At 34.5% G+C, this 12,385-nt stretch overlaps 1 protein-coding gene across 4 annotated transcripts in view; it reads right to left on the bottom strand.

Annotated features, from left to right (window-relative positions):
• Window positions 1–1,928: 1,928 nt before the first annotated feature.
• LOC107728128 (phosphatase and actin regulator 1-like) overlaps window positions 1,929–12,385 on the bottom strand; it is a 26,900-nt gene continuing 16,443 nt past the window's right edge. For 3 of the 4 annotated variants that reach the window (XM_016538212.1, XM_016538215.1, XM_016538213.1), the window contains 9 exons: window positions 10,439–10,618; window positions 10,128–10,362; window positions 8,908–9,080; window positions 8,645–8,801; window positions 6,406–6,461; window positions 5,822–5,883; window positions 5,557–5,697; window positions 4,234–4,310; window positions 1,929–2,385 (listed from right to left, as the gene is read on the bottom strand). In XM_016538212.1, the coding sequence (XP_016393698.1) occupies window positions 2,370–2,385; window positions 4,234–4,310; window positions 5,557–5,697; window positions 5,822–5,883; window positions 6,406–6,461; window positions 8,645–8,801; window positions 8,908–9,080; window positions 10,128–10,362; window positions 10,439–10,618 (1,097 nt within the window). In that variant the 3' untranslated portion in view covers window positions 1,929–2,369. Of the gene's footprint in view, window positions 2,386–4,231; window positions 4,311–5,556; window positions 5,698–5,821; window positions 5,906–6,405; window positions 6,462–8,644; window positions 8,802–8,907; window positions 9,081–10,127; window positions 10,363–10,438; window positions 10,619–12,385 lie in introns of those variants that run through there. The other variant, XM_016538214.1, reaches the window with a different exon arrangement.

Genomic DNA, 12,385 nt, shown 5'->3' with positions numbered 1-12,385 from the left:
CATTACAAGGAATTATTTTTGTTAAATTTTATTATATCATCTAAAGTAATTCCTTGTTATTCATAGTTTAAAAAACAGTTCATGTAGTAATAATAAAATAAATTAAATAATTTCTTGTAATGCACTTTGGTAATACAACTTTTTTTACTAGTAAATTGTGAAATCAACATAAACTAGGACTAATAAATGCTGTAGAATTGCTAGTTCATGTTTTAACTAACCTAGTTAACTAAAGTTACCAAATAGAACTTAATTATAGTTAACATGAACTAACAATTCTACAGCATTTATTAGTTTTAGTTTGATTTAATTTGAATAATTTCCGTACATTTTGAAAAGTCGTATTTGCTAACATTGTTAATATTATTACTATTATTATTAAAATAAAATAAGTAATTTCCTGTAATAATTAATAAGTAATAATTCTTTGCACTTACAATGTTAATTTAATACACAATAGATTCTATAGACAATAGAAAAATTAACAACAGACATTTTTAAATTAAAAGTTGCGTTCATTTACATTAGTTAATATAATTATTAAAATAAAATAATTCCTTTTACCTCAATTAAAAAAAACAATAGTTCATGTAATAATAATAATAATAATACAATTAAAATAATTCCTCGTTGTACACTTACAATGTTAATTTCAAGATTTACTAATGCATTTGTAAAATTAAACATTGTATTTGTTCACATTAAATAAAGCACTGTGAACATGAACAACTGTATTATTATTAAACGTTGTAACAAATATTACACATTAGTTCATACATTAATGTTAACAAATGAGACCTTACTGTAAATGTTACTGTTGCTATTTCTGTATGATCACTGTGAATAAAATACAAAAACAGAATGAATGTAACACTGATTATTGTGATTCCCTTGACTGTTTTGGTTTTATTTTGGCAACGTGACGCCCTGTAAAGTGGGCGGAGTTTAAAGGGTCGCCCAACACTTGATCACATGACCTGCTGAGCACCAGTGAGCGCATAACGAGACGGAGGAGGAACAAGAACCTGGTTTGAAAACACTCAACAGGACTCGTGTACAAACAATCACGCTATAACACATTATTGCTCTGATCTGCATGAGCCCGTCAAGATCGCCTCCTGTGATTGGTCAGCAGTGTGGGCGTGGCAAACGTTGCTTTTTTTGTTATTGGTTAAAGATGTTCTTGGGTTTTACGACTTGAAACAGCACAAACAGCATTAGGAACGCCAACATCATGGGTTTGATTCCCAGGGAATCAATGAACTGGTAAAAATAAATATTTAAATGCAATGGATAAAAGTGTCTGGCAGATGCATATAAATTCAAATTAAGCAGGAAATATGGAATTAAAGGAATAGTTCTCCCAAAACTGAACATTTACTCTCCCTCAGAGCATCCGAGATTCAGAGTCCAAACAGCTGATAAAAACATCACAATAATCCACAAGTAATCCACAGCTCTCCAGTCCATCAGTTAACATCTGGAGAAGACAAAAGCTGAAACAAATCCAGCATTAAGACCTTTTTAACTCAAATATGAGTCCATAACAATTCCTCCAGTGAGAAAGTCCATCCAATATTTGTTTAGAGCGGTTTAAACGCTGCTTGATCTGTGCAGATTTCTCTCCTGATTCACACCAGAACACTTTTTCACTGCAGGAAGTGTTATTGTGGATTATGAACTCGTATTTGAGTTAAAAAGGTCTTAATGATGGATTTGTTTCAGCTTTTGTCTTCTCCAGATGTTAACTGATGGACTGGAGTGCTGTGGATTACTTGTGGATTATTGTGATGTTTTTATCAGCTGTTTGGACTCTCATTCTGACGGCACCCATTCACATCCATTGGTGAGCAAGTGATGCAATGCTACATTTCTCCAAATCTGATGAAGAAACAAACTCATCCTAATCTGGGATGACCTGAGGGTGAGGAAATGTTCAGCAAATGTTCATTTTTGGACAAACTGTTCCTTTAAAGACGGTTATATTTAGTGTGTAATAATGTGGTTTGCACTCATTGGAAAAGTCTTTTCCATTTTTGAAAACTAAAAAGGACTGGAATAGTTTCTCAGTTACAAGTAGAAAATCAACTACATCGTCTGCTGCATTAAAAACCATCGCCTGGGAAAAAAAAAACAAAAAGAGAAATTCATGGCGAAGAGCACGTAATATCTCAGTTTTTGTCAAAATATACAGAAATATCCGTACACAGACAGATCGTCAGCTCGTCCGTGTCCACTGGGCTGTCGAGAGTCCAGCGTTCCTGCGTGCGATTCCTGATCAAAACGAGCAGCAGAGAGTCTGTTCAGTGTCCATTAAAGAAGAACGGCTCCAAACGAGAGACAGAGTTCACTGATGGACTGTAGCCGCACTACGGCCGATGAAACCTGCCGAGAACGCAAGACCGCTTCAGAATGACAATATAGCATGCATGATGCCCATCCCACAATGCAATGTGCTTGACCATTTAATTCAATCTGACAGAACTCAAAAGAGCTGCATTTTTAACAGAATTTTAAATAATTGTTTTTTGATCAGAGTGCCAAGAGTGAAGCCATATTTACATTTAGTAATCTAGAAGTACTAATCTAGTGTTTACGAATATGAATGTCTTTTGTGATGCGATTTTTGTACAATTTTAAAGGGGTCATATGATGCGATTTCAATTTTTCCTTTCTCTTTGGAGTGTTACAAGCTCTTGGTGCATAAAGAAGATCTGTAAAGTTGCAAAGACTAAAGTCTCAAATCCAAAGAGATATTCTTTATAAAAGTTAAGAGTCAGCCACGCCCCCCTAAAACGCCTCATTTAAACACGCCCCCACGTCTACGTCACTGTGTGGGAAGATTTGCATATCTCCGCCCAAATGTTCACGCAAAGAAAGAAAGCGTAACTTTTATTCTCGCTGTAGTATTATTGCCGCCGCCATGTTGTGAAGACGCTGTGTGTTTCGTTACAGATTCTAGCCTACGTCTTGGAATATATGACTCAAATAAGAATTTTCACCGGATATTGTCATCTGAACTAGTAAGTAATAAGTCTGCCACGTTTGTTCTGACCAACTGAGGAAAAATGCATTACAATAAATCGCGCTACCAATTTTGATTTAATCTGAATTAGCTCATATCACATCAAACAAATTATTATTATTGTTACACTTTATTCTCAAATTGTTAATGTTAACAACATCAGCAGTACGTGACTATGATTATAGTGTGTATAAGTGAGTAGATTTCAATTTCTGTGCAGTCTAATCTCTAATTGTCAAACTCTTCGAATTTCATATTAAGAAATTCTTTTAACCCAAAAAGCAAATTATGCTCCCTTCGAACTGGTTTTCTTTCAAATACAAATCTTTGTAATCCCAGGCTATCTTTTTTTTAAAGCATGTTCATCAAGGCTGCATTTATTGGAGTAAAAATTGTGATTATTTTTAAATTATATCATTACAATTTAAAGCAGCTGTTTTCTATGTGAATATCTGTTAAATTATAATTTATTCCTGTGATGCGCAGCTGAATTTTCAGCATCATTACTCCAGTCTTCAGTGTCACATGATCTTCAGAAATCATTCTAATATGCTGATTTGCTGCTCAAGAAACATTTCTGATTATTATCAATGTTGAAAACAGTTGTGCTGCTTCATATTTTTGTGGAAACCATCATACATTTGATTTTTCAGGATTCTTTGATGAATAAAAAGTTGAAAAGAACAGCATTTATTTGAAAGAGCAAAGGCATTTATAATATTGCAAATGCATCCTTGCTGAATAAATGTATTAATTTAAAGAATAAATAGTATATAGAAATCAATAAAAATAAATATAAAAACATGAATATAAAATATAAACAAAATAAGAAATATTACTGCATTAATAATAATATTGTAGTGTTAAAAATAAAAAATGAGTTTATATATATATATATATATACAAATATATAAATGATTATAGATAGATAAAAAATACATGAAAATACAAGGTGTTCTTTAGAACGTTAAAAACACATACATACAGAAATTAAAATAATAGTAGCTTATTTCTATATATTTGTATTTAAAAAAAAAAAAAAGCATAAAAACAAAATAAAGTTACTCAATTTCTTCTGAAGTGAATAATGCCTGTATTATCAGTATTAGGAATCGGCTAATAATATTGCCTTCATTATTTGGGGGACAAAAGCCTTGTTCTAACGGCAGACTCGTGTCAGACACTGATGTGTTTGTGTGTTTGCTCACCTGGTTAGATGTCGACTGGACTCGTGCACCTCCATCTCTGTGCTTTTGAACTCGTTGAGTTCTTTGCGTATGGCAGCCTGAGAGAGACAAAATCACACCAAACTCAAAACCCATGAAAATCAGCCGCGCAGCGCTCAAACAGATCATCTGAGCAGCCGGTCCATGTCTAAACTGATATGATTTTCTACTAGTATCCTGCTCTTGTTTTCTAGTAAGAACACCTCATCCTTAAACTAGAAGCATTTTATTTCAGCAAACGTGTTTTCACAAAATCTCTCCTGAACGCGTACGCGTTTGTCTAGGGCTGAAAGTTTTAGAAGAAAAAAACTTTTTACCATATAAAAATTGTGATTGTCATTTTTATTTTTTGTGCTTATTTTGAAGGACTGCAAAATTCGTTTAAAAAAAAAAATCACATTGTGGTAATATAATAGTAATTATTGTTATGATTTTTATTATTAAACAAAACAATTTCACAAAATAAGAAATATTACTACTTTAATAATATTATTATACTGTAAAATAAAAAATGAGCATTAAAAAATTAGAATGGGAATAAAGTATATATATAAAATTTTAAGTGTAAAATTGTAGCACTATATATATATATATAAGTTGTGAATAAAAAAAATTACTGTAGTATGTTTCACAAGAAAATACTATTTCAGTTGTTCTACTTTTTTTATTTCAATTTTAGTTGAATTCAATGTGTGGACATTTCTTTCTAATTATGTGTGAAATTGATCAATTTACGAGCAATTTCTTTCCCGTGTGTATATATATATATTATTATTATTTATTTATTTATTTTTTGTAAAATTGTAGTACTTACTTCATATAATATATAAATAATATAATAATAATAGTAATTATTATTATGATTTTTATTATTAATATATATATATATATATATGTGTGTGTGTGTGTGTGTGTGACCCTGCCTGTGAAAACCCAGCTAAAGTCATTTTTTTGTGATTTACTGTTATCTACATAAAATCATCCTTCATAAAGATTTAAAACATTCTGTGAAAATTATAACCTTTGTATCTTTAATACTGACTGAGTAAGGCCATGTCAAAGATTGTAATCATAGTGAAAAAATCAAACTTTGATGCTTGTTATCTCATAATTAGATTTTAAGATTTAAGCCTGGATTTCACAAACAGGGTCACACATATACAGTGTATATATATATATATATATATAGTGTTTATTTTATGTGAAATTCTACTACTAACAATTGAACATTTATCCCTTAATTTTCTAAAGTGAAACAATCAAGCTTTTATTTGGTCAGAGAAGCTCAGCGTGATGGAGATGAACCTTATCCGCAGCAGTGAGTCTGGTCCAGGGTTTGTCTGCGCGCCGGTCGTAGTCCTGAGCTTCTGCCACCTCCACGTAATCGCTGAAGCGGATGAGAATCTTGGCCTCTCTGAGCTCCTCCACGGTGGGCCTCTGACTCAACTGAACACACACACACAGAGAAACACACTCCTGAAGATGTTGCGTAACTCCGATCGAATGTGTGCCGTGACCCAGAAGAGTTGGTTGCTACAGGAACATTTTGGGGCAGATCTCTGGCTCTCACCTTCCTGGAGAGCCGTTTCTTCAGCTCGCGCTTCTCCTCCAGCTCCTCCTGCTCGTTCCGCGCTGAACGAGAGAGAATCAGACACTCGATCATGCAGGTCACATGAACACCTCACAAGATCTCACAACTGGAAAAGTTTGCAAAATTTGTGAAATTAAATTTTTATTAGTCATTCAAAGATTTGTTTAAAAGATGTAAATGCGTATTTGCTGAATGCTGACGGCAAACGAGAAAGTATTATAATGTTTGCCTTTCTATTACTAATAATATAAAAGCAATCGTTATAATACTTTTTGTATACATTTTAATTCCTTGTTTAACAGTTCTATCGGATTATTAAACAGACTTCTATCCGTATAAGACAGAACTGTTAACAACGACGGCGAACAAGACGGCAAACACTGTGTGCTCAAAATAAAAGTCCCGCATCGAACGCATCAGCAAAACAGAAAAATGTATCGGCCAATGCCGATATTTGAAAAATACCAAATATCGGCCGATATATCGGCCTTGGCAATATATCGGTCAACCACTACACATGACGCTTTCCTCATGACACTCATGCTGCAGTGTGTGAGACGTACGTTTGAGGATGTTCCTCTGCTCCAGCTCTTCTGCTGATGGCCTCTGGCTCAGACGACTGGAAACAGATGGAAAAGCATTAAAACATCCCAATCTGATAATAAAGCAATTTATTGCTTTAAAATAACTCTGTGTGCATATTCAAATCAGGTATGTTCTGTTTCTGTAACACCTTATGTTTTTAATTACAAGTATTATTTTTGCAATGAAGTGGAAACATTTTCTGATAAATATTTTGATGCATTTACAAGAAATCAAAGGAATGAAGGCAAATTATAAAAATATTAGAAATAACGATAAAATATATATTATCTAGATATTAAAATATAAAACATGCAATTTATAGTGCAGTTAATAATGAACTGAAATGGTAATGTCACTGGGTAAATAACACTAACATTAAAAACAGTTATTAATGCGACTATATATAAAATATCTCTTTTTTTATGTTCTTCCAACCAATATAAATTAATGCATTGATTATGGAATCTAACAATTAATTACAAAAAAAAAAACATGTCTAATGCATTCATATTTCACTGAAACATTTAATAAAGAATCAGAATCAAATCATTGTGCAAACACTGTAGACTTTATCATCAGGCCTCAATATACATTAATACATTCAATTGAATGCAATAATTTACATAAAAATCACTTTACAAATTATTTGCATCTATTTGCAAACTATGTGCATCAATTTAAATGTTTATTTAATTGAGTTTAATATGAATGGTTTATTATTAATTCCATAATAATACAAATGTAAAATTTCAATAAATAATTAAAAAATAAAAACAATCAACATAAAACACTTATTAAAAAAGACAACATGTTTGATTTATTCACTTGCGTGTTGTGATGATTAACCAACTTTAGAGAACTGTGAACATGCAAATGTGTTGTTAAATTATTGAAATTATTAAAATTAAAATTAGGGATGCACCGATCCGATACATTTTTTGTCGGATCGGATATCGGTCGGACGAGATCGTGACACGTTCAGTTACGACAGTCAAGACAATGAAACTCTCTCCAAGAGCACAGTAACTGAAATTTAAATCTGTTAAAAGAAAAGGCTCAATAAACTATTGCACAGATATAATATACTACGCATCAATATCTCTTCTATTTGTGCTTTCTATCCGGAGCGCTGCGCGCTGTGACTCAGTGTTGCTTCAAGTGCATCATTCTGCGCACGGGATGCGCATAAACGCTTTGTGCCGCTCTGTATTGGAGCCTTTCATGTTATAATACTTTTGCGCAATGAAAGATTATTATTAGCCTTTCTTGTTCTGTCCTATCTATCATATGTTGCTGCCTCCATTACTGTGCTATACATTTAAAAGAAATGTCTTTTAATTTTATAGTATCTATTTATATATAAATATTTACTTGTTTTTCATAAATGTATTTTACAACAATACAAAGAGCAATGTAACATTTTACCAGATTTAGTCCTACACTTATTCACTTTTATTTGTTCTCCACTAAATAATGTTATTTCACTAAATGTTTAGATTTTATAAAATTATTGTGCACTCATGATTTTTCTAGAATAACTTTTGCTGCTGAATTATCCACTAACCTATTTTATAATAGTATTTTTTGTCATAGATTATGATTATATATTTTTTTCATTAGTTATTTTTCTTTAAAATGAAGCTGTCTATATTTAGTAGATTGTGTTTAACACACAAAACAGTGATGATCAGGTCAACACACTGAGGTATAGAAATTCTACATTGATTAAAAAAAAACAGTGCTGGTATCGGATCGGTATCGGTATCGGCCGATACTCAGAATTTTTGGTATCGGATCGGATTGGATGTGAAAAAAATGGTATCGGTGCATCCCTAATTAAAATCTCAGGGGGATTTTAAGTAAATATTTAACATCAAAGGGGTTCAGCTGACAAAAAAAACCGTTTGTTTGGTTATTTTAGTATAATTGAGATACTGTTTTATTTTTTTTATTAATTATTAATAAATATTACTTATTAATATTTTTAATTAGTTTTTAATTTAATAATGTTTTCATTTTAATTTTTGTTAAAGTTTTACCAATTTTGTTTTTTAAATATGTCTATATAGCTTTTATTACTTTTTTCCAGTTTTAGTTGTAATTATTTTAGTACATCGAGTTAAAGTGCGTGCGTGCGTGTGTGTCTGAGTGTGTGTGTGTCGCGCGCTTGTGTGTGTGTGTGTGGGTGTGTGTGTGAGTGTGTGTGTGTCTCCTCACCGGGTGAGTTTGGTGCCGATCTGCTGTCTGGACTCCAGCCGCTCCTGGTCGGTCATCATGGGTAGGATGTTTTTATCTTCCAGTTCTCTCTTCGACGGGCGATTGCTCAGTTTGATCGCCAGCGAATCTTTCCGTAAGATTCTTAAAGCGAGTGTACCTGCACGCACACACACACACACACACACACACACACACACAGTACGAGTTCACGTAAACACACACACACACACATCACATGCTGTATTTCCCGCCAGATATCTTACTTGTAAACAGAGAGTCGTCGTCATCCTCCTCTTCCTCGTCCTCTTCCTCGTGCATGTTGAAGGTGTGTGTGATGAGTGTGTGTGTGTTGGCAGGAGTTTGGTGCATTGAATCTCTGTTCTCCTTCTCCTCTTCCATCTCCATCAGGACAGATGGCACCGCCTGCAGTACAGAGCTACACACACACACACACACACACACACACTGTTCTTTTAGTATTACTTATCTATTATAGTTTTATATATATTTTGAATTAGCTTTTATTTATTTTTTTCAGTTTCATTTTAATTTTAGTTAAAATTTTAATAATTTTATGTGCTTTTGTAATTTTTTAAATAGTACTATTTAGGTTTCCGTTATTTTCTTTTCAGTTTTAGTTTTAGTTTTTATTTTATTTCCAATTAGTAATTTTAGTGGTTCAAATTAAGCTAAATGAAAATTAGAAATGTTGCAATAGTTTTTCAATATTAACATTTTATTTCAAATAAATACTATATAGAAATGTTTAAAAAAACATTTTTTTTTTAAATAAATAAATACATACATAATGACAAAAACAACAAAATTACTAAAACATTTACTAAAATTTACATGAAAATGTAAAAATAATATCTAATTCATAATATTAACAAAATAATATAATAGTATGTCAATGATACTAAAATGAAATACTCTGTGTGTGTGTGTGTGTGTATACGTGCATGAGTGTGCGTGTGTGTGTGAGTTTGTGAGTGTGTGTGTGTGTGTGTGCTCGAGTGCATGTGTGTGCGTGTGTGTGTGTGAGTGTGAGTGTGCGTGTGTACGTGTGTGTGTGTGCATGTGTGTGTGAGTTTGTGTGTGTGTGTGCGCGCGTGCGTGCGTGCGTGTGTGTGTGTGTGTGTGTGTGTGTGTGTGTGTCTGTGTGTGTGTTAGAGTGAGTGTGAGTGTGTGTGTGTGTGTGTGTACTGGTATATATGGTTTATGAGGACACAAATGTCTATAATGACATCCGTAAACATGGTTTATAAGGACACTTCCAGTGTCCCCGTAAAAGAAAAGGCTTAAAAAACATACAAAACTGTGTTTTATGAAATTCAAAAATTGCCAGTAGTTTTCTATGAGGGGTAGGTTTAGGTGTAGGGCTATAGAAAATACAGTTTGTACAGTATAAAAACCATTACGCCTATGGAGAGTCCCCACAAGGATAGTGAACCTGACTGTGTGTGTGTGTGTGTGTGCTCACCTCTCGAGTCTCTGCATGGTGAACGCCAGGGTTTTATTGAGCTCCTCTATGATGCGGCTGGGCGGGTGCAGTGACAGTGGCAACGTGGCGTACTGCTGCGGGTGCATGTGTGTGAGTGTGTGTGTGTGTGCGTGCGAGCCCTGGGACGGTAGGCATTTGAGGGGAAACGAGGGCGCCGGCTCACATATCATCACTTTCTTTGGAGGAAGGGGCGGCGACAGTCGAGCCAGCATCTCTGAAGAGAAGACGAGACAGAGTTTAGTTCTGCGCAAAGGTTTCGGTGAGAGTCGGAGGAGCGGCGCAGGCGTCACCTGTGAGATGGTTGGGTATCCTGCTGTATGGCTTCGGCGGTAAGGCAGGAGGCTGTTTCAGCGACGACGGCCTCACGTGAGTGATGTTAGCGCTGTCGCTAGGCAACGGCACGGGCTTCACAGAGGCTTGAGATGGCTTTGGGATGAGATCCGAGAGACACGCCACAGTTTCACCAGACACTGGAGCACACAAGAGAGAACAGCACATCATTTCAGATTTCAGACGGTCCAAAATATCATATATAATATTATTTTAGTAATTAAAATATTTATAAATATACTTGTGTATATATATATATACATATATACACACAGCAGAGTATGTGGCGGAGTGGAGAGACAACAATTTCTCCACTGCACTCCAAGCATTCAATAATCACTCCGCTCCGCCTTCGCTCCATGACGAAATTTGCGGCTAAAGTATTTCAGTATGTTTTGAGATATCACAAACTTCTACTCAGAACTTCTATCAAACTAAAAATAAATACACAATACTAGAAGAATAGATTTAACGTGATTTATTGGAACACTACAGTTGTTAGCCCAAGTCTGTGTTAAATGACTGTTTGACTCACTTGTCTGTGCAGCGTCTCTCTACTATGGCGAAGAGGGTTGTAGTTACTTCAGAAACAGAAAGAATATGCTGTAACTTTTCCGTTTTTAAGCTGATGAATCACAGGACAGCGTAGGGCTGGACGATATGGCCAAAATTGATATCACAAGCTCTGCTAGCAGGAGGCGCTTTTAGAGTGATAGAACTAGCGGTTTCTCCAGTAATGGCTGTAATCAAAGCAGCTCCGCTCATGAACGCTTCTTTATCAGATCAAATGAAAATGCCATCGAAACTTTTCTGAAGACAGTCGGTTCCCTTCACAGATACATTTATATAAAACACCCGCGACATTTTTTGATTTTGAAACGTGCAGTGCTCATGTTTATTCAACGAAGTCAAACGGCACAAATAAATCAATGTATGGGAAACTGGTAATGTATATCGAAATATCGGAAAAGTGTTTAAAAATCATATCACCGTTATTGAAAAAAATTATATCGCGATACATATTGATATTGAATTATTGTCCAGCCCTAGGACAGCATTGACAATTTTCTGCACTCCTGACTGTTTCTATGTGTGCGTGATCTGTACGTTATGCGCGAGCTTGTGTGTTGTAGCAGGCAGCACATTAGTTTAGAGCGGAGATTAACTACCTGTACAGTAAACTGTTTAAAACATGAATTCGCCCAATCTGCATTGAGTATCCACATGCTACAAACAAACATGCCTGAGATATCACCTCCCGCACTCGTCCATCACCATCTATATAACCTTCACCTTCTTTCTGATTTGAGTGATCCACATATCTGTCAATGATGTGTAATGCGTGAATTCTTGATCAAATGCAGATCTATTATGGGCTGTTGGCATTAATTGTGCTCGTGATGGAGTGGTAGTGGAGCGACTGAAAACCACGACTTTCAAAAAAATCCACTCCACTCCGCTCACATACTCTGATACATGCACAAATTTTGGAAACTATTTTTATAATAAGAACTATTATTATTACCAATGACTGAGCAGCAGATCAGCATATTAGAATGATTTCTGAAGGATCATGCGACACTGAAGACTGGAGTAATGATTGGAGCCGATATGATACCGATATTAGGGAGCAAAAAAAAAGCCGATATCGATATATCGGCCGATATCCTTTGTGTATATTATAGTACAGTACCAGTCACAAGTTTGGACACTTTCCCATTGGTGTGTCCAAACTTGTGACTGGTACTATATATATAATACAGTATATACATAATCAATATATACTGTATACATAAACACTCACTCAAATGTGGTGATCAAACACTTATAATGATGTGACAAAGATATGTGATGGAGGCAGGGCATTTAACAATTTAACAATAAACTTTATTATCCAAAATGAGTCT

The sequence above is a fragment of the Sinocyclocheilus rhinocerous genome, unplaced genomic scaffold (assembly GCF_001515625.1).
Source record: "Sinocyclocheilus rhinocerous isolate Xijiao unplaced genomic scaffold, SAMN03320098_v1.1 scaffold936, whole genome shotgun sequence".
Taxonomy (NCBI): Eukaryota; Metazoa; Chordata; class Actinopteri; order Cypriniformes; family Cyprinidae; genus Sinocyclocheilus; species Sinocyclocheilus rhinocerous.
This window is presented reverse-complemented; position numbering and strand designations above follow the sequence as displayed.